We start from the raw sequence: 24,117 nt of genomic DNA on the forward strand, positions 1-24,117 counted from the left end.
GACAAGGATGCCCACTGTCAACACTGTTATTCAACATAGTACTGGAAGTTCTAGCCAGAGCAATCAGACAAGAGAAAAATATAAAGGGCAACTAAATTGGAAAAGAAGAAGTCAAATTATCCTTGTTTGCAGATGATATGATCTTATATTTGGATAAACCTAAAGATTCTATTAGAAAACTATTAGAGTTGATAAATTCAGTAAAGTTTCAGGATACAAAATTAACATAAAATCAGTAACATTTCTATATGCTAACAGTGAACAATGCAAAAAAGAAATTTAAAAAGTAATCCCATTATAATAGCCACACATAAAATTAAATACTTAGGAATTAACCAAAGAAATGTAAGATCTCTAAAATGAAAACTATAAAATACTGATGAAAGAAATTGAAGAGGACACCAAAAAATTAAAATATATGAATATTGTTAAAATGTCCATACTATGCAAAGCAATCTACAGATTCAATGCAATCCCTATCGAAATAACAATGACATTGTTCACAGAAATATAAAAAATAATCCTAAAATTTATATGAAACCACAGAAGACCCAGAATAGCCAAAGCTATCCCAAGCAAAAAGAACAAAACTGGAGGAATCACATTACCTGATTTCAAATTATACTACAGAGCTACAGTAAGTAAAACAGCATGGTACTGGCATAAAAGTAGACACATAGAGTAATGGAACAGAATAGAGAACCCAGAAAGAAATCTACACACCTGCAGTGAACTCATTTTCAACAAAGGTGCCAAGGATACATACTAGGGGAAAGTGATTCCCCTCAACAAATAGTGCTGGGAAAACAGGATATCTATATACAGAAGAATGAAACTAGACCCCTATCTCTCATCATATATACAAATCAAATCAAAATGGATTAAAGAAATCTAAGACCTCAAACCATGAAACTACTACAAGAAAACACCGGGAAAACTCTCCAGGACATTGATTTGGGCAAAACTTTCTTGAGCAATATCCCACAAGCACAAGCAACCAAAGTAAACATGTACAAATGGGATCATATTAAGTTTAAAAGTTTCTACACAGCAAAGGATACAATCAGTAAACTAAAGAGATATCCCACAGAATGGAAGAAAATATTTGCAAGCTACCCCTCTGACAAGGGATTAATAACCACAATACACAAGGAACTCAACTCTAGAGGAAAATGTCTATTAATCCAATCAAAACATGGGCAAAAGATTTGAATTGACATTTCTCAAAAGAAGACACAGAAATGGCAAACAGGCGTATGAAAAGTTGCTCAAAACCATTGCTCATCAGAGAAATACAAATCAAAACTAAAATGAGATATCATCTCACCCCAGTTAAAATGACTTATCTCCAAAAGACAGGCAATAACAAATGTTGGCATGGATGTGGAGAAAAGGGAACTCTTGTGCACTTTTGGTGGGAATTAGTACAACCACAAAGAAGAACAGTTTGGAGGTTCCTCAAAAAACTAAAAGTTGAGTTACTATATGATCCAGCAATCCCACTGCTAGATATATATCCAGAAAAAAGGAAATTAGTATATCCAAGAGATATATGCAGTCTTATGTTTTTTGCAGCATTGTTTATGACAGTTAAGATTTGGAAGCAACCTAAGTATCCATCAACAGATGAATAGATAAAGAAAATGTGGAACATATACACAATGGAGTACTATTCAGCCATAAAAAAAGATGAGATCCTGTCATTTGCAACAACATAGATGGAACTGGGGATTATTATGCTAAGTGAAATAAGCAGGCACAGAAAGATGAGTGTCACATGTTCTCACTTATTCATGGGATCTAAAAATCAAAACAATTGAACTCATGGAGATAGAGAGTAGAAAGAGTTACCAGAGGCTGAGAAGGGTAGTCGGGGGATGGAGGGAAGTGGGGCTAATTAATGAGTAAAAAAAAATAGAAAGAATTAATAAGACATACTATTTGATAGCACAACAGGGTGACTATACATTTTAAAATAAGAAAAAATTGTAACTGGATTGTTTGTAACTCAATGGATAAATGCTTGAGAGGATGAATACCCTATACTTCATGATGTGCTTATTTCACATTGCATGCCTATATTAAGACATCTCACATACACCATAAATACATACACCTACTGTGCACCCACAGGAATTAAAAATAAATAAAACACTTTAGATCTTTACATTGAGACTATTTCAAGTTGCATCATTTAAAAACTATACTGAGCCCAAGTCACATGAATTTTACAACCAATATTAAAGAAAGTAAGAAAAACTGACATCATAAGTGGAGATATATCAGCTTTTAAAAAAATCCCAAAATGAAGTTCTGAAGGGAAAAAAAAGAACGTGTTTAAATATAGCATGACAGTATTCTAAGCCAGATCCAAATGTCAGTAGTGTCTCCAAATGAAATGTTAAAAGAATTACCCCATTTTGTATTTTATTATCTGACTGCTTATACAGTAGAAAAATAGTAAGACTAAAAAAGTTAGAAAAGCTGAATTCTAGTCTTAATATTATTTTATTCATTGGTCAGCATTTTTTAAACTATCAGTATGTCAACTGCAAAATGGCATTCAAAATTATAATGAAATCATCAAGTGATATGTAAATTCATAGTAAGCAATATAAATTCTATGCTTTCTTATCGTTAGAAATAGGAAAAGTAACATTTTCAAATTTTCTCTGCCTTTTGAAAATTAATTAGCTAACATTTATGAAGTTTTTATACCTTGGAAGAAAACTAATGTTGTAACAGAAAAAGGCAGAGGGAAGATGGTACCTTTTTTTAAATCATGTTAGTAAAAAAGAAAGATTATTAAACTAACGATGTTAACCAGTAACAACCTGAAAATAAAGTCAATATTTATTTTTTTCATAAATAATTAATGAGGGTGGATAAAGTCAATATTTCAGTGTATATTTTGCCCCTGATTTCAGTAAAACATATAAGGCTGAAAACAAATTATAAATTCATTTTAAAACGCGTAAAATTATATTTGGTATTACAACTCTGAAGTTTTTAGTGCGACCATTTTCAATAAATTACTTTTTGTTAACCAAGACTGACCCAAAATAAGAAAATATATCAAAAGAAGAAGGAAAGGGAGGTAAGGAGGGAGACAGGGAAGGAAAGATACCTCTTCAAATGCTTCAGAAATAATTCTAGAGTAATGAGTTTTAAAGATTCCAAATGTGGAAAAGTCATCTATTAAGTATTAACTAGAGACTAACTCCAGGTTGACAGTGATGTATTCTCTGGAAAAGACTTTGCCTAAGGGCAGTTTTTCAGACTTTATTCACACACACACATCCCATCCCCTTGCCTATATTTTTAAATCAGAAATTTTCCTGCCCAAAGCATACCAGATTTCAATATTTCAAAAACATCTCAAAGGCCCTGACCCATAAATTATTTATTCCCTGTGGATCATAGAACCAACTTTTTCACTACAAAAAAAACTTTTGATTAGTTACATAGCTCCCTATTTGAAATCTGAAAGAAATGAAAATCATAATAGTTAATTGATTATCCAGAAATAGACTCATGGTATTGATCATTCATGCATGATCTGAAAACTCTTACTACTACAGAAAGAAGCAATATGTACTCTGAGCTATGTCTGTAAATTTCAGCTCACTGACTGGCACCAGTAATCTTCCATTCATTTGCATAATTTTTTAAAAACTGCATCTTAAAACTCATTATGTGTTCATTTAACAAATAATTATCAAATACTTTCTAAGTGCTAGGCACCAATAGAAAGATTTAATACTCTCTACTTTCAAGAAGTTCATGGCTTAATTTTATATTCATGTATAAATGTACCATCAATAAAGGAAGAACAGGACAGAAAGAAAACTGAATATTTGAAATATAAGCCTTAAAATTTCCTGTTAGAAGGAGATAACTTAGCATCACAGTCATTTGTACCTTTTCCTTTAGAACTCAAGCTAATATTACATATCTGACCTATTGACTAGCTGTCTGAGAATTTGTAACATCATTCAAAAAGAACACTATTAAGATTTACAGCTAATATCAAATCTTCTAATAACCAATTGGTACAAGTCCCTGAATATATTAATAGCAAATTCACTTTTTCTTTTTCTTTCATGGGCCCACACTTAACCTTTAGACTCAGATGATACTGAATTTCTTCAAACTAAAGTGATAGTTCAACACAGTAGACACACACACACACACATACACACACACAATGTAATGTTCACAGGAGAAAATGGAATCCCTGAACAGATCAATAATGAGCTCTGAAATTGAGGCAATCATAAATAGCCTACCAACCAAAAACAAAGTTGAAGTTGCACCAGACAGATTCACAGCTGAATTCTACCAGATGTACAAAGAGCTGGTAGCATTCCCACTGAAACTATTCCACAAAATTGCGAAAGGGAGAGTAACTCCTCTCTAACTCATTTTATGAGGCCAGAATCATCCTGATACCAAAACCTGGCAGAAACAAAACAGAAAAAGAAAACTTCAGGCCAATATCCTTGATGAACATCCATGCAAAAATCCTTAGCAAAATACTGTCAAACCAAATCCAGCAGCACATCAAAAAGCTTATCCACCATGATCAAGTAGGTTTTATCCCTGGGATGCAAGGTTGGTTCAACATATGCAAATCAATAGTGATTCATCACATAAACAGAACTAAAAACAAAAACCACATGATTATCTCAATAGATGCAGAAAGGGCTTTCGATAAAATTCAACATCCATTCATGTTAAAAACTCTCAATAAACTAGGTAGTGAAGGACCCTACCTCAAAATAATAAGAGCCATATACAACAAAACCACAGTCAGCATTATATTGAATGGACAAAAGCTGGAAGCATTCTCTTTGAAAACCAGCACAACCAGCACAAGACAAGGATGCCCTCTCTCACCACTCCTATTTAACACAGTATTGGAAGTCCTGGCCAGGACAATCAGGCAAGGGAAAGAAACAGACATTCAAGACCAGCCTGGGCAACATGGCAAAAACCCATCTCTACAAAAAAATATATATATATATTTACATTTATATAAATGTAAATATATATATTTATATAAATGTATATATATTTATATAAATGTAAATATATATATATATATATGTAAATATATATATTTATATTTATATATGTGTGTGTATATATATATATATACACACACACATATATATTTATTTATATAGCCAGACAGGGTGGCACTTGCCTGTAGTCCCAGCTACTTGGGAGGCTTAAATGGGAGGGTGGCTTGAGCCTGGGAGGTGGAGGTTGCACTGAGCCAAGATCATGCCACTGCACTTCAACCTGGGCTTTGTCTCAAAGAAAATGCCACAAAAAGAATAAAATACTAAGGAATAAATCTAATGGGGGGTGAAAGAGGTCTATAAGTAGAACTACAAAACACTGTTCAAAGAAATCACAAAGAAAAGGAAAGGAAAAGAAAGACACAAAGAAAAGGAAAATATTCCATGCTCATGGATAGAAAGAATCAATATTGTTAAAATGGCCATGCTGCCCAAAGCAACTTATAAATTCAATGGTAATCCTATTAAACTAACATTGATATCTTCACTGAACAAGAAAAAAAAAATTTCAAAATTCATATAGAACCAAAAAAGAACCCGAATAGCCAAGGCAATCCTACACAAAAAGAGTAAAGCTGGAGGCACCATGCTACCCAACTTCAAACTATACTACAGGGCTATAGTAACTAAAACACCATGGTACTATTACAAACACAGACACATAGACCAATGGAACAGAATAGAGAACCTAGAAATAAGATTTCACACCTACAACTATCTGATCTTCAGAAAACCTGACAAAAACAAGCAATGGGGAAAGTATTCCCTAAATGGTGCTGGGATAACTGGCTAACCATATGCAGAAGATTGAAACTGGACCTCTTTCTCACACCATATACAAAAATTAACTCAAGATGGATTAAAGGCTTAAATATAAAATCTAAAACTATAAAGTCCAGAAAGACAACATAAGTATTACCATTCAGAACATAGGCATGGGCAAAGATTTCATGATGAAGTAGCCAAAAGCAATTGCAATAAAAGAAAAAAATTGACAAATGGGATCTAGTCAACAAAAGAGCTTCTGCACAGAAAAAGAAACTATCAACAGAGTAAAAAGAAAACCTACAGAATACGAGGAAATTTTTGCAACTATGCATCCAACAAAGGTCTAATAACCAGCATCTATAAGGAACTTAAACAAATTTACAAGAAAAAAAAACCCATAAAAAAGTAGGCAAATGACATGAACAGACACTTTTCAAAAGAAGACATACATGCACCAAACAATCATATGAAAAAAAATCAGCTCCACTGATCATTAGAGAAATGCAGATCAAAACTACAATCTCACACCAGTCAGAATGGCTATTATTAAGAAGTTAAAAAATAACAGATGCTGGCAAGGTTGTGGAGAACAAGGAACACTTACACACCGTTTGTGGGAATGTAAATTAGTTCCACCATTGTGGAAGAGAGTTTGGCAGTTCTTCAAAGAGCTAAACAGAGAGATAACACTTGACCCAGCAATCCCATTACTGGGTATATACCCAAAGGAATATAAATTGTTCTATTATAAAGACACATGTACATGTATGTTCACTGCAGCACTATTCACAATAGCAAAGACATGGAATCAACCTAAATTCCCATCAATGATAAACTGAATAAAGAAAATGTGGCACATATACACCATGGAATACTATGCAGCTATGAAAATGTGTCCTTTACAGGGACAAGAATGGAGCTGGAGGCCATCATCCTTAACAAATTCACACAGGAACAGAAAACCAAACACTTATGAGTGTTCCCACTCATAAGTGGGAGCTAAATGATGAGAACACATGGACACATAGAGGGAAACAACACATACTGGGGCCTATTGAAGGGTGGAAGGTGGGAGGAGGGAGAGGATCAGGAAAATTAACTAATGGGTACTAGGCTTAATACCTGGGTGATGAAATAACCTGTACAACAAACCCCTATAACACAAGTTCACCTATGTAACAAATCTGCACATGTACCCTAAGCTTAAAATAAAAGTTAAAAAAGACTATTCATAAACAAATATATATATAGTGTTCTTTACACTATTATATTTCCACAGAAAACTCAATTAATTATGCCAGTTATGCTAAATGAATGCAATTGAATATTACCAAACCATTTAAAATAAAATTATGAAACATATAAAAATATAGAGAAAATATATGTTTGGTTCATTCAATAAATATTCATTTAGTATCTGTGATATGTCCAAAATTACACATGACATTTTGGATTAAAGGATAAATTGTGCACAATCAAAATGCTTGCATTGCTCACAGCCTAGTAATGGGTATCTAGGAAGGGAGAGAAAGATTGGGAGCAATCCTAAGAAAGAGATGACAGTTTCTAGACAACTGGCTTGGAAATAGAGCACTGTTTTTTCAAGCATCAATGTACAGGCTGACTGGCCTAAAACTAACTGATAGCATCATCAGAACAATTGTAGACAGATGTGGACCAGAGTGACACTCTAACCTGGGATGGTAAGCCACTGACTGATTTGCGGTCAGGTTTTTGGTTCCTTTTGCTTCAGTGCAGAGGCTGAAGACCCACATGAAGACTGAGAAAGGAGATAGATGTGTAAACTCTACATTTAAATTGATGTAAGAGCACTAACAGAGGTATATGAAAGATGTTATGGGAGCAATGAGAAGGAAGTGCTTAATTTGAAAGTGATAGAGAAGATTGGAAATTTTACAGAGAAGTTGACATTTGTGCTTAATCTTGAAAAATAAATAGAAATTTTCAGAATTATACATGTGCACACACACACACATACAAACCATCCAAAACAATAACATCATGAAGGCAGAGAAGCATAAAAGAATGTGTGTGGCCCCCAGTATTTAGTGTGGTAGGATCATTAAGATTAGGGTGAATGTGGGAAGTGGTGGGAAATGAACCTGGAAGGGTAATTATAGGTCAGATTCTAGACTTGGATGCTTTGCTACAGAATTTTGATTTTGTCTTTTGTAGCCAATGAAAAGTCATTATTGGATTTTAGGGATGAAATGACCAGATTTGTCTTTCAGGAGTGTCATAAGTGCATGAGTTTCTTAATTGCAGTAGCGTAAAAAATAAATTGGAGAAAATCTAGGTCAAAAGCAAGGAGACTCCTTCGTGCAGAGGTGGTCTAATCCATACTAGAAATGATGAACACTGACTCAGATCTGTGGCAGCAGAGATAGAGAAAAGTAGATACTTGGGATCAATAGCAGTGACTGACTTTATCAGGTTAAGCAGAATCTGGAAAGAGGATGTGAGGGGGAATATGGAGTCGAGGATTCTCAGCTTGTGGAAGCAGACAGATAAAGATGTCATTATATAAAAGTACAACTATGAAAATTATACATGAACCAAGACTAGATGGTAACCTACAAAAATAAAGGAAAAAAAAGTTTAGTTAGAACAGTAGGACCGCTTGTTTTCCAAAACTTTTTCAATGTCATATTGTGTGTCTGAAATTGTTTGGAGCTACATCTAGTTTGAAATATTAACTCTGTAAATTATTAGTTTTATAGTTTTGAGCAGGTTATTTAACCTCTGTGAATTGTCTCACCCAAATATTTATTTATTTATTCATCTTGTTTCAAAAACTACTTTAAGTAGTTGATAAAAATAAATACAATTCAGCAAAAAAAAAATACAGTCATGTGCCACATAATGACATTTTAGTCAATGACAGACCACACATAGAATAGTGGTCCCATAAGATTATGATATTGTAATTTTACTGTATCATTTTTATGTTAAGATATACAAATATTTACCATTGTGTTACCATTGCATAGAATATTTAATACAGTAGTGCTCTGTGCAGATATATAGCCTAGGAGTGGAGCAATAGGCTCTACCATATAGCCTATTTATCTATATAACTAGATATGGCTATACCATCTAGGTTTCTATAAGTACATTCTATGAATTTGCATGACAAAATTGCCTAACGACACATTTATTAGAATGTAGCCCCATAGTTAAGCAAATGCATGACTGTGTATAAAGAGAGACAAGGAGAAGAAAAAGAATATGAGAAACAAAATGAATCAAGTGCATGACTTATGATGACATAACCTTGAGCAAGAAGTGAGCTCAACATTAGTTCTGAGACTGCCTGTCTACCCATAGTGGAAAACACAATGAGTTCCATGAATCACATTGTTCATTTTGGCTAGCAACATTTCAGAGAAATTTATCCATTATATCTTCATCATACAGATTCTAAAAACAGTGATCAGCACAAGAAATAACATCCCTTGAGCTCATGTCATTTGTAGGGACATGGGTGATGCTGGAAACCATCATTCTCAGCAAACTAACACAAGAAGAGAAAACCAAACACCACATGTTCTCACTCATAAGTGGGAGTTGATCAAGGAGAACACATGGACACAGAGAGGGGAACACCACACAGTGGGGCCTGTCGGGGGCTGGGGGACTAGGAGAGGGATAGTATTAGGAGAAATACCTAATGTAGATGACGGGTTGATGGGTGCAGCAAACCACCATGGCACATGTATACCTATATAACAAACCTGTACATTCTGCACATGTACCCCAGAACTTAAAGTATAATAAAAAAGAGAGAGAAATAACATCCTAGAACTTAATACAATGTCAAGTTTCTCAATGCCAGCCAATGTTGTATCAGGTAAGCAAAAATCAGCAAAAGCACTTCTACAGAGACCAAAATAACATAAGCTGGGTAAAGAGCTATCTCAAGGTCTGGCTGATTCCAGGAAAAAGTTTTAGCATATTTAAAGTGATGAAAAGCTTGCATCTTTACTTAGAAAATCTCTCACAAATATTCCTTCCATAAAGATTACTCAAGGACATCATCTGACCACCTTCCCACCCCAAGTTGTTTTCCTAATGATTCCTGAGACATTGGTCTGACAATGACAGTTCTCAAACTTCTCAGCCTCAATACAAACAAAAACTCAATTTTCAGAAATACAAGATGCAGCATAAAAACTCATTAAGTAGGGCCAACTGAAGGAAGTCTGAACTCATGAAAATTCTGAATATTCAAAAGTTATTCCAGTCCTTTAATATAAGCAATTGGCTAAAGAAACTACTCATTAGACTCCCTCAAAGACTTGTATACTTCTCTACCATTTACTGCTGTTAAAAATTTGAAAATGGGTTGTTTTCCCAAATTGGTTAAATAGGTTAAGTGCCTCTCTTGACCTCTATCGACTTATTTATAATCTATTATTTGCCTACTCTTCATTATACCTAAGGTATTAATTCAGGCAGTGAGAGTTTACAGAAGTTAAAACATAAGGAACCTTGATCTTAGAATTAGTCAGGTGAAGGCTATGTCCTTCTTTTGTCTTAGTAATGTTTCTATAAATTATTAAATACAAGTTGGTGTTTATGAAGTGTGATAATTATTCAATGCAGTTTCCCTAAAGTTCAAGAAATAATACGTATTAACGTAAGACTTTGAGTGGTTAAGGATTGTGGAGGGGTATATTCCAAAGCTGTTCTTTATAATCTCAAGCCTATCATACCTCATACAGTTAAGATATCCCTGGACACATAACATTTTTTAAAGAGCATAATGGTCCTCCTTTAGTCACCAATAATCTTTCACTAAAGCAAAGGTGTTAAATCAGCAGAATCAATGTCATTGCCATGGGTAAAGAATGTGATGACACTCTTGTGCAGCCAAACAAAAGTGTGAATAAGAGACTGAGATAAATAAGAAAAATGTGTTCTTCACTCTGAAAAAAAGCATTTCAAAGTGAAAGGTGCTGTTAATACTAGTTTGTGAAGCATAAATGCCCAGTAAGTAGCTTTTAGCTTTTTTGTTAAATTTTACGACTTTTGATATTTTTAAACTTGTATATACAAACGTATATAATCATAGGCTAAGCTTAAAATAAGTTTTGACATTTTTGCAAGGCAAATCTAGAGTAGTAATACATTTTTAATAAAATGTAAATTTATTTATTTATATTTAATTTGGGTTTGAGAGTTTTTTCAACATTTATTTTGGATTCAGGGGTACATACACACATTGTTACCTGGGTATATTGTGTAATGACAAGGTTTGGAATACAGTTAATCCTGTCACCTAGGTACTGAGCATAGTACCCAATGGTTCATTTTTCAACCCTTTCCCCCCACCTCCCTCCCCACTCTAGTAGTCCCAGTATCAATTGTTGCCATCTTTATGTCTCTGAGTACCTATTGTTTAGCTCCCACTTATAAGTGAGAACATGTGGTATCTGGTTTTCTGATACTGCATTAATTCATTTAGGATAATGGCTTCTAACTGCATCCATGTTGCTGCAAAGGAAATGGTTTTGCTATTTTTATGACTATATAGTATTCCATAGTGTATTTGTACCATATTTTTTTTATCCAATTCATGGTTAATGGGCACCTAGGTTGATTCCATGTCTTTGCTATTGTGAATAGTGCTGCAATTAACTTGCGAGTGCATGTGTCTTTTTGGTAGAATTATTTGTTTTTTGGGATATATGTCCAGTAGTGGGATTGCTGGGTCAAGTGGTAGTTCTGTTTTAAGTTCTCTGAGAGACTTCTAAACTGCTTTCCACGGTAGCTGAACTAATTTACATTCCAACAGTGTATAAGCATTCCCATTTCTCTGCAGCCTCACCCAAATATTTTTAATTTTTAATAATAGCTATTCTGACTTATATGAGATGGTATCTCATTGTGATTTCTGGTTTGCCTTTCTCTGGTAATTAGTGATGTGAAGCATTTTTTCATGTTTTTTTGCCACTTGTATGTCTTCTTTTTTTTAATTGCATGTCTTCTTTTGAGAAACGTCCATTCATCTCTTTCTTTTGCCCATTTTTAATGGGGTTATTGGTGTTTTACTTGTTCAATTGTTTAAGTTCCTTATAGATTCTAGGTATTAGACTACTGTCAGATGCATAGTTTGTGAATATTTTCTCCCACTCTGCAGGTTTTCTGTTTACTCTGTTGATAGTTTCTTTTGTTGTGCAAAAGCTACTTAGTTTAATTAGGTCTCACTTGCAATTTTCGTTTTTGTTGCCATTGCTTTTGAAGACTTAGCCATAAATTTTTCCCAAAGTCAATGTCCAGAATGGTGTTTCCTATGTTTTCTTCTAAGATTCTTATAGTTTGAAGTCTTACATTTAATTCTTTAATCCATCTTGAGTTAATTTTTCTATATGATACAAGGTTGGGGTCCAGTTTCATTTTTCTGCATGTGGAGAGCCAGTTATCCAAGTACCATTTATTGAGTAAAGAGTCCTTTCCCCATTGCTGATTTTGGTTTACTTTGCTGAAGGTCAGCTGGCTATAGAAGTGCAGCTTTTTTTCTGGGTTCCTTCCTCTGTTCTATTGGTCTATATGTCTGTTTTTGTACCAGTACCATGCTGTTTTGCTTACTGTAGCCTTACAATATAGTTTGAAGTCGGGTAATGTGATGCTTCTGGCTTTGTTCTTTTTTCTTGGGATTACTTTGCCTATTTGGACTCTTTATTACTTCCATATGAATTTTAGAATAGTTTTTTCCAATTCTGCGAAAAATGTCATTGGTAGCTTCATAGAAATAGCATTGAATCTGTAGATTGCTTTGGGGAGTTTGGCCATTTTAATATTCTTCCAATCCGTGATTATGGAATGTTTTTCCATTTGTTTCTGTCATCTATGATTTATTTCAGCAGCATTTTGCAGTTTTCTTTGTAGAGACCTTTCACTTCCTTGATTAGAGGAGAAACCAAGGGGTATGTGTGTGTGTGTAAATTAGGCTGTGTTCTTCATTTGGCTCTCAGCTTGAACATTATTGATGTAAAGAAATGGTACCGATTTTTGTATATTGATTTTGTATACTGGCATTTTACTGAAGTCATTTTTCAGTTCCAAAACTCTTTGGCAGTCTTTATGGATTTCTAGGAGAGATAATTTGACTTCTTCTTTTCCTATTTGGATGTCTTTTCTTTCTTTCTCTTTCCTGATTGCTCTGGCTTGCACTTCCTGAGTTGTGTTCAGCAGGAGTGGGAAAAGTGGGCATCATTGTCTTGTTCCAGTTCTCAAGGGGAATGCTTCCTAAAATGTCAATTTTAAAGCCTTATTTTTGTCTTTGATTTGAACACCAAAACGCAATCCCATGAACTAGAAAATTTACATTAAAACCTGCCTTTTAAGTTTTTTTAAAGCATTAATTTAAAATTGCTTCTTTTAAAACTGGATTTTTAATTTTTGATTCCATAAGAATATTTTCACTCAACAAGCACTTAGGACCAGTTCTGAGTTTCTTCAGAGCCTTTCTTAAAAAATAAAGCACATCTTGAAGGTAGAATTATTAAGAATGAGAAGGTGGAGAAAAAATAACGTAACATAAAATAACATAAAATAAAATAAAATATAAAGAATGGAGCTCTCATCCAAAATTCTAATGGCCCAAAAAAGCTACAAAAAACGATGCCTGAGAGGCCACCCCTCCTTTCACATTAAAAAGCTATAGTGATTTGTAAAGCCAGAGCTTAACAAATCACCCTGTTCTTCATCCTTTCCTTCACTAAGTTGTCAGACAGATGCAGAACAGAAATCAGCAATGTGAAATTGTGGTTTCTCAACTGAATTAGGAATTTTTCACCATGATTTTAATGTTCCTCTGTCGTGGGCCCTAATGGGAAACTACTAACAGTTAAAAAACTCGGTTATACCATGGGAATCCACAGAAAGGGGTAAAGAGAAAGCAAAGGCAGAAAAGAAATGTCTTTATTTTGAACTCTAATAATTTATTAAAAAGCTGTGTCTCATCTAAACACAGAACAATGGAATAGGGAAAGCTGCTGCTTCTGGATCCCTTTTTCAGCAGCAGCTTCCTACCTTCTCTCTGGAAGAATGGAAAGATGATGGGGCTAGCCCATAGTTTCCCAGCCTTGGCAACATGGACAATTTGCACTAGGTAATCTTTTGTTGTAAGGGGGTACATTACAGAATGTTAGCAGCGTCCCTGGTCTCTACTCACTGGATGTCACTAGCACCACTCCAGTCATGACAACCAAAATATCTCCAGACATTGTAAAATTGCCCCTGGTTGAGAAGCATTAGGCTAGTCCCTGCACAAAATATTTCTAAATTTTTCTTTCATTCTTTAAGATCCTTTCAGGTAAGGGAATGGACTGCCACAGTCAGCAACAAGATGACTGGCAAACTCTTGTCTCCTGGAAACTTTTTCCTATATGGCATATTTTATTATTTTGTCAGTAAGTCCACTTCTATACCTTTCTTAATACTCCATTTAATATTTCTTAAAGATAATATATTTAAAGACATAAAAGATGATAAAAGAGAAACATCTTTAGAACTAGGCAGCATAAGACCATTCTACATTAATTCATCTTACCTCCACAGGAAACTGTCATAAAAAGCACCCAAAATTGAAAATAGTAAAAGAGAGGTTAAAACCCACCTCAAAACACAGATAGTAACAAACAACAAGGAATAAAACCCACTATTATTCTTCCATCTTAAAAAAGCAAATCTTTTTTCAACTCCACAACTCCCATCCCCAGCCACATCATCATTTCTTTGCTCCCTTTACAGCAAAACCCTTCAAAACAGTTGACTGTGCTGTCTTTAACTTTCCTCCTCTCCCTTCTCTCTTAACCTACTTCATTCAAAGCATCATTGCCACTACTTCACCTGGACTGTCTTTATCAAGGTCCTCAATGACCTTCATATTAATAAATACAAAAGCCATTTCTCAACCCTGATCTTACTTGACCTATGGGCAGCATTTGACACTGTTGATTATTATTCTCCTCCTTGATACACTTTCTTCCTCGGTTCCAGGACCCCACACCCACTTCTTAGACACCAGTTGCTCTTTCTCAATCTCCTTTACTGACTCCTCCCCTTCTCACTTATCTCTTAATAATGAAGTAGCCCTGGGCTCAGATCATTTCTCTCAATCTATACTCAATTCCCAATGAGTCATCCAGTCTATAATCTTAAATACCACCGATGTTCTGATGACTTCCAAATTCATATGATCAGCCCAAGCCTCTCTCCAAGACTCCAGACTCACATATCCAACTTCTTACTTGTCATCTTCACTTGTATATCAAATAAATATTTCAAACCCAAATGTATCCAAAACTAAACTTCTGATCCTTCCCCATAAACTTGCCCCTTCTACAATCTTCCAATATCAGTTGATGCCAATTCCACCTTGTCTTAGTTGTTTAGGTCAAAAACTGTGCATTAATCCATCACTCCTTTCTTTCTCTCACGTGAAACATCCTGTTAGTTTTAAAATATATGTAAGTTCTACCAGAAAAATATATTCAGTATCCTTCCATTTCTCCTATTCTCCACTGCTTCTACCCTGATAGATGCCACTATCATCTCTCAACTGAATTATTTTTTATAAGCATCTTTTTATTTTAAAATATTAATTGACAAATAAAGACTATGTGTTCAAAGTGCACAACATGATGATTTGGTATATGTACACATTGTGTAATGAATAATCATTACAACCAAATTAAATAACACATCTGACATAGTTTGGGCTGTGTCCCCACCCAAATCTCATTTTGAGTTGTAACTCCCATAATTCCCACATGTATGGGAGGGACCCAGTGGGAGGTAACTGAATCAGGGGGGTGGGTCTTTCCTATGCTGTTCTCATGATAGTGAATAAGTCTCACAAGATCTGATGGTTTTATAAGGGGGAGTTCCCCTGCACATGCTCTCTTGCATGTGCCGTGTAAGATGTGACTTTGTTCCTCATTCACCTTCTGCCATGATTGTAAGGCCTCCCCAGCCATGTGGAACTGTCAGTCAATTAAACCTCTTTCCTTTATAAGTTACCCAATCTTGGGTATGTCTTTATTAGCAGCACAAAAACAAAGTAATACAATATCCATCACTGTCTGTGCTGTATATTAAGTCCCCAGAACTTTTCTTACAACTGTAAGTTTGTACCATTTGACTAGTATCTCCTCACTTCTTCCACTCCCCCAGCCTTTGGCAACCACCATTGTACTCACTGCTTCTATGAGTTCAACATTTTTAGATTCCACATATAAGTGAGATCATACAGTATTTTTCTTTTTGCACCTGGTTGATGTCACTTAGTATAAAATCCCCCAGGTTTATCCATGTTGTTGTAAGTCAATACCAAAAACAAAAAAAAAGAAATCACCAAATAACCCAATTTAAAAATAGGCAAAGGAACTGAAAAGATATTTTTCCAAAGAAAAAGATGTGGAATCAACCTAAGTGTCTATCCGTCTATCCACAGATGAATGGATAAACAAAATGTGAGGGGTGTGTGTGTGTGTACACATTGGAATATTATTCAGCCACCAAAAGAAGAAAATTTTTATGGAATTATTGCAAAAGATTCCTTACTTGTCTTCCAGCTTCTCATTACCCCTACATATTGGCTCAATATTTTCAACACAGTCACCATAGCAATTCTTTTAAAATGTAAGTCAGATCACATTTTTCCTCTGTTCAAAATCTGAACTGGTGCCACATTTCCCCAGAGTAAAAACCAAAGTCCTTAAATTTTTCTAAAAAGCTTAATATAATTTGGTCTTCCCTCATCTTTCTGACTTCCTTTTCTATTTCTATCCTCCTTACTAATTCCACTTGCTCTTCTTTCTGCTAGTCAAACATACCAGGTATATTTTCACTGTAGAGTCTTTGCCTTGACTTTTCCTTCTTTCTGGAAGTCTCCTTCCCTTACACTGTTTCACCTCCTTCAATATTACCTCTTCAATTGGTCCTACCCTATCAGTACTTGCAGTTAGCCCACCATCATCCCATGATTAGCAATCCAAATCCCCTTTACTATGCTTATTTGCTTTTTCTTTCTGTCATGGCACTTTTCAATTTTTAATATCAACAATGTATTTATGATTATTATTCATTGTTTGTCTTCCCTATCTACAGTGCAAACCTCATGAAGAATTCATTTTGCTCCCTGATTTATCCCAAGCATGCTTAGAATGGTGCCCAGTATATAGTAAGCGATTGATTAACACTTATTGAATGAATAGAGAACTACATGAATGAATAAAATAGATTAATATCCTACTCTCAAGTAGAAGAGATGGCAACCTGCCTTTTTAAAATCCTCTTTCTCAGTCTCCTATTTATACATCAAAGGACTAGCTGGGCTAGGAGGAGGAAGGGATTCTTTGGTAAGGTGGAACAGATAAATACAGTTGGAAAGATTTTCATATGAATATTTTAGGGTTTCATTTCTTTGGGTTTTTTCTTTTTTAATTGACAAGTAAAAATTTATGTATTTATGGTGTACAACTTCATGTTTTGATATTTACACACATTATGGAATGGCTAAATCAAGCTATTTAACATGTTAATTATCTCACACTCTTATTTTTGATGGTGAGAATAAAAGATTATAGATTTTAAGAAACTATCTGTCTTCTTAGTTTGGAGGACTGTGAAATCTTGTGCTGTTGGGAGATTTAAGGGCTTTTGTATTCTCTTTATCACTCTGATTTTTGGTTCGGTGGTGCTTCAATTTGGAAAGTACCTTCTAAACTAAGAGAACTAGAGGAGCCATGAATGAGTACTCAAAAAAGCAGAGGAGAAAGCAAGCTGCTACAAGAAACTCAAGGGAAACAAGAAAAGAGAACTTCAGGGTTTCAGCCCAATTCACTAAATTAGGAAAGAGGGCTAAGATTCAAGATCAGTGTTGAAACTGGTAACAAAGATTACATTTCAGGATAGAGGTGCAAAAATAATGAACCACAGGTATATTCATTATGTAATGTTATGTAACATATTACCCCCAAATTTTAGTGGTTTCAGATAAAAGTAAGCATTTATTATCCCTTATGGTTTCTGTGATTCAGGAATCCAGAAGCAGCATGATTGGATAGCTCTGGACCAGGGCCAATCATAAAATTCAGTCAGATGTTGGCTGAAGCTAAAGTTGTCTGAAGGCTTGACTTGGTTGCAGGGTCTGTTCTCAAGATAGATCACTCATATAACTAGCAAGTTGTTGTTGTTAGCAGGAGGCCTCAGTTCTTCCCACAAAGAGCTAAGATTCAAGAATTCTATGCAAGTCAAGAAATACACACACACACACACATACACATAGTGAATTCTGAATATAAATTAGGAAATGAGCTCTTCTTCTCTCTCCACACATATATACATATACATACATATACATATATATACATAGATATCCTGGATAATTATTTAGAGAGAGTAATATTTCTACATCAGCTCCCTAGGCCAAGTAAGGTGACCCAATGGACTTCACTTTTCTAAAAAGTCCAGTTATACTTATGTATCTTCTCTTACTATTCATCAAAATACCGACAATATTTTGGGCTGAAATGTTGATAACATCTCTATGAATCTCTGCTTCAAAAAACAATCCAAGGAATTCTTGAGTATTTTTACAATATGGCATCTGGTTTCCCCAAAATGAGCAACATAAGAAAGCAAAGGACATAAAAGAACAAGGCAGAAGCCATAGTGTATGTCTTTATGATGTAGTTTTCTGCTGTACAGCACTGATCACATGATCAGCTGTGATTCATTTTGGGAGGGGAGTGTGAACAGGTGTGAATACCAGTAGGTAAGGATTCCTAGAGATGTTATCAACATCTCAGCCCAAAATATTGTTGGTATTTTGGTGAACAGTAAGAGAAGATACATAACTGTAACTGGACATTTTAGAAAAGTTAAGTGCACTGGAGCACCTCAGTTGGCCTAGGGAACTGATGTAGAAATACTACTCTCTTTAAATAATTCCCCAGGATATCTATGAGTATATATGTATATGTATGCGTACATATATACACACACATGCACATGTAGAGAGAGGAAGAGCTCAGTTCCTAATTTATATTTAGACTTCACTATATATATACATATATATGTATATATATACACACACACACGTGTGTGTATTTCTTGAGTTGCATAGAATATGTATTTATGAATAATAAACTTGACCAATTTTCCTATACACATAGACTTCTTGCATTTAGCAGTGTCACTCACCTCTTACTCTATCATTTCTTCAATAGCTCCATCAACACTGAACCTTCTAACTCTAACATGCTATGATTCACTACTGTGAAAAAAAAAAGCTGATGTCATAAACACATTGTGTTGCAGTATCACTAAGGGCCATACCCCATTCTTAGGTAACCCCTGAGATCCTACCAGCCTTGCTAGCCTCAAAGCAGTCACTTGGAGTATAAAGAGGGAAAGGAGACTGAACAAAGTCCTAGAGCTACAGAAATTCTTAGTATATTTTTTCATTGTTAATCCTTGGCAAAGAAGTAGAAAGTTTGGAGGTGGAAGTAGGCCATGGTTATCTTTAAAATAATCTATTATTATTTGTCTTTCCTGAATATCACAGCACCTTCTTGTCACAAATGCTTAGGGGAAAGAAAATCACCCGACATACCCATATCCCTCTTACCAACATCTCTACAGTAAAATGAGACCCAAGAGCATCATTTCCTTAACTAGCTATCAAGCAACTACCTCCGACAAACAGCAGTTACCATCAGTATGTTCACACTATTTTCATTTGTGAGGTCTGTAATCCATCAGAACAACCTAATAATGACTAAGTCAAATCGAAGAGATTTTTTAAACATCTGTATGCTTTTATTGTTACAAATGCTTCATTATTAAAAGATCAGTCAAAAGCATAAAGGTACCCTGGTTTAAACTTTTTCTGTGCTTGAATAAGAATGTTTCTCTTGGAACACTCTCATATCAGGCTTCCTCTTGGCAAAATCATGAACTGGCTGATGTTGTTTTAGAGGCTTTCTCATGTCCCCTTCCAAACATCACTCTTCTTCCATGGACCCCTTTCTGTTACCTAGGAGCCTCTCATGCTGCCTTCCACATTCCGCCTACTGTACAGTCATGTTCTGGACCCCTCAGAATCCCCCTCTAACATTACAATATGTTTTTCCTAAGACACTTGCATTGAAAGGCTTGCCAGGGAAGTGACTAATCTTATCATCTTGTGCTAAATGTTAAATTAATCCTCATTCTCTCTAGAATTGTTTTCTAAGCAGGGATTCCTAGAGATGCTGTCAACATCTCAGATTGAAATTGCTTAAGTCTTCTGGTGAATAGCAAGAAAAAATAACCTAAGTATAACTGGACCTTTTAGAAAAGTGAAGTCTATTGGGTCGCCTTAGTTGGCCTAGAGAGTTGATGTAGGAACATTCCTCTCTCTGAAATAATCTTCCAGGATAGGAATGTATCTCCAAATAGCAAGTGAATATCCAATGGCTTCCCATTGCACTTAAACTCTATATTTATTTTTATGACCAAAAAGTCCTGGCTTCTCCTTACCTGTCTCTTCCTTACACATTACACCTCTTCCTTTTCTCTGTGAATGTGCCAAGCTACCACCTCATTTCTACCTTAAGGCCTGAAGAGTTACGTTCCAGTTCCTGGCATGCAACTTACTTTTCATCACTTGTTTCCTGACACAAATGTCACCTTTCCAGGCAATCTAAAGTAACCTCAGAATCACTTGCTCGCACATCACTTTATTTCTCCTGGTATTAATCACGATGTGAAATTTTCTGGTTCATGTATTTGTCACCTGCCTCTTCCAGGCCTCCTCCTACTTCATTGTCTATCATGTTCATCACTGTATCCCTAGTGTTTTGCACTATGTACCAGAATCTGGTACATATTCATTGCTCAATAAATATGTGCTAAATGAACAAATGAATAGATTAACCCAAACATAAGCTTTACACTTAAGTAATCGAGTAAGAAGTCTTTGTTGTATTAATATCAGAAAAGGCAGGGGAGGGGGTGGTAATATCATTATAACCAGTGTAACCAGCTTGCATTTATAAGACTTTTATTGATTATGAACTACAGCATTTTTTTCATTAAAAACATTATCAATATTGGATTGTAAAATATTCCATTTGCCTTTCTGAAAAACTGTCCTTTTGATGAGATGTCACAAATGAATGCTAATGTCCCTTGAGAAATCCTGCCAACAGATCTTATTCTTCTATTAACGTTAAGAAACTGTATTTCTCTTTGGCCAATTTGTAGGCTTATGGATATGTAGTCTCTCTTGCTAGGACTTCAGAAGCCAATGAGCAACTTGCCTGTCACAAGATCCGACGAATGATCTCTCCCTGCATGCAGTGTAGCTAAGCAGAGAAGCAGCTCTTGTAAGAGAATAACCAACACAGCACGGAATATTGCTAAACCTATAGTGTTTTATCCAGCAAAGTTCACCCCAGTAGCCTGTCCCTGCCAATAAAGCCTAGCAATTTTTTCTATCAGGCAGTCCCAGTTTAGTTGGTTGTAGCTTAGAAGCAGACATCTGAGAGCAGTTCAGCAAGCCTGCAGTCAGATGCTTTTGTAGAGTTCCCCTCTTAAAAGGCAAAATTGAGGCAAGTCAATAGATTACAACATTCTGGGTTTGCTTCTGTCATCTATCAAATATCACAATTCATCCTGCCTCACTAAAGTGAAACTCCAAGGATTTGTTTTTAAAGGTGTCCTTCTTTCTGTGAAATACTAAATGAACTTGTTTTAAAAAACAAAAACAACTCAACACAAGTCGATAGGAGCTAAATAACATAAATTTTCCTTTAAGAAAAACAAGTAGCATGAGAAAATCTTATTTTCAAAGTACTACATAAAATTCATTGAGACCACATGTCCTAGGAAAGCTTGATTATTAATCGTTCCAGAGAAACTGTTAATACTTAACATTAACTGCTATTCTTCAATTATTTCACTATCAAATTAAACTTATTCAAGAAAATACAAACAATTCCATACTGGCTTACAAAACAAAAACTTTTTGGTATTTTGAGGGAAGGGGGGAATAAAGGGGAGCTGTCTTTTTCATCAAATCTCTTATGCGAGCTCATTTCATTAATCTCCTCTGTATCTTTCAGTGCTTCTGTGAAGATTATTAATTTCAAGGGTAACATTTTCTCTGGCTACCACGTACTGTAAAACTGTAAAATTTTTTCCACTCTTCATGGACCATTTACAATCTGCAAGGTTTGGGGTGGGGATGAAATGTATTTCTGCCAATGGATAGCCACATCAGCAGTGCTGAAAACCAATCCTTCTGTTTCACTTATCGTGCCATATGGCTCCATAAAAAAGGAGCGAACCAAAAGTGTAGCTCATACGCCTTGTCAATCTGGGTTTAGACTAATTATTTGATATCATGATAAAGAGAGGAAACTGTTTGTAGGTGAATATATTCTCTCTTCTTTCTTTACTCGTGTATCTCTATACCCATGCGCTAATTTACTGGGGGTGGGGGGGTGGGGAGGGAATCAGAGGTTTAAAGCCCCTCTAATTTTACAGCAGCTATATTTGAAAAACAGTCATTGCAATAAAATTACCATACATAGGTTATAATTTCAACAACAAAAAATCCCAGGTGTTTTCATAGTAACGTCTTCTTAAGAATTAAAGATCATGATTTTAAACGCTTTCCCATAAGTGCTTTGAGTACTCCAGAGCAATTAAAAAGCAAGCTGACGCACCAAGATAAAGTTGTGTCCCCCTAGTGACCTCTAGAGCGGAGCTAAGCTCCCACAAGCCAGACTTGGGAGGAAAAGCAAAAAGCATGCCAAAGCCTAGAGCGCTGCTGTAGTCCAAGCCAATGTATTCAGTAATACCCTTCACCTCTCAGCTCTCATCTGAGTTCCTGTCCTTTTTTATATAATCCCAAAGGCTCAGTAAGTCGCTGCCTCCCATGTCATTGGGCCCATTGTGTTGAAATCCAACTTCGAACGACGCCCCTTCCTCACCACCATCCTCAGGTCCAGTTCCCCCGCGCACAGCCTTCCTCACCGTGCATGGTGTCGAGCCCACTTCCACCTCTCCGCAGTGCTGCAGACAACCTCTTAGACTCTGCGAGTCCCCGAGCTAGAGCTTGGGAGCCGGCAAGCTGCTACCTTTGCGAGTCCGCGCTGCGGGCGCGGGCGGCTTGCACCTGCTCCCCGCGCGCGGGTTCTCAGAGTCCAGCGGACCCCTGGGCAGGACGCCGCCGAGGAGGCTCCCTCCCGAGTCGCGCCCTGGACCACGCCGCAATGCCTCAAGTCACCCCAGCAACAAGCTCTTTCTTGTCCTCCCCACCATCCCTTCTCCCCGCGAACTTTCCAACTTTGGAAGCCCGGGTTCCAAAGGAGCAACAGGGAGACGGCTTAGCCGGAGCCACTGCCCGCCTCGACAGGTTGGGGAGCAGGAAGTAGCCTGCAGGGACCTGGCCGGTAGCAAGTCCCCTTGACCGTGGGGAAAAGGAGAGGCAGCCAGCTCCAATCTCCTCCTGAGGATGGAGGTTGGGGAAATGGATGCAGAACTTGTCACCCTAGGGACGAAGGGGCGGAGGCAGGGGGGATTGGAAGAAGAGAATAGAAGAGACCATGAAAAACTCTCTCTCTCTCTCTCTCTGTCTCTCTCTCTCACACACACACACACACATACGAGAGAGAGAGAGAGAGAGAATACTGATTCCAGAAAGGACGAGACATTAGGAGCCGAGTAGCTTCTCTCCCCACTGCCCAGAGGCGAGGAGGTGCAACAGATAGATACCCAAGCTCGCGGAGTAGCAAAGGGGTGGGGTGAGAGGAGTCTCCAGGTTTCCCCAGGAAGCAAAAGGGGCACAAACTCCTGTCAGAGTGTCCCCGGAGGCCAGGGGAGGTGCAGCAGCGCCGCGGCTCCCCTCACCCCCCGCGGACACAGCAAACTCTTCCCCGGCAGGAGCCTTCCACTTGGCCGCGCCTGGATGTAAACAGGCCGGCCCGAGGGGCAGGCGGCGGGTGAGAGAGGGGAGACAGCGAGGGGAGGAGGGAGCGGGACTCACCCTTGATGCTGGGGGGCTTTCTCTTCTTGGCCATCTTCTGCCCCCTTTCCTCCCCCGGACCCCCCACGCGCTTCCTCCGGCTGCCGCGCAGCTCAGGCGAGCCCTTGCCACCGCTCTCAGCTCAGTGAGCTCTTTGTTGCTGTGATGGCATCTGCGAGGCAGCAGCGCGGCCGGGCTGCGCGCTCGGCTCGG

At 36.7% G+C, this 24,117-nt stretch overlaps 1 protein-coding gene across 3 annotated transcripts in view; it reads right to left on the reverse strand.

The window, feature by feature from the left end:
* The window catches only part of SLC44A5 (solute carrier family 44, member 5), a 426,185-nt gene extending 402,102 nt beyond the window's left edge, over positions 1–24,083 (reverse strand). For 2 of the 3 annotated variants that reach the window (XM_011936933.1, XM_011936932.1), the window contains exon 1: positions 19,092–19,168. Coding sequence is in view for 1 of the 3 variants with exons in the window: in XM_011936934.1 (XP_011792324.1) it covers positions 23,926–23,959 (34 nt within the window). In the remaining 2 variants the exon portion in view is untranslated. Of the gene's footprint in view, positions 1–19,091; positions 19,169–23,925 lie in introns of those variants that run through there. The other variant, XM_011936934.1, reaches the window with a different exon arrangement.
* Positions 24,084–24,117: the final 34 nt, after the last annotated feature.

The sequence above is a fragment of the Colobus angolensis genome, unplaced genomic scaffold, assembly GCF_000951035.1.
Source record: "Colobus angolensis palliatus isolate OR3802 unplaced genomic scaffold, Cang.pa_1.0 Scaffold158, whole genome shotgun sequence".
Lineage (NCBI taxonomy): Eukaryota > Metazoa > Chordata > Mammalia > Primates > Cercopithecidae > Colobus > Colobus angolensis.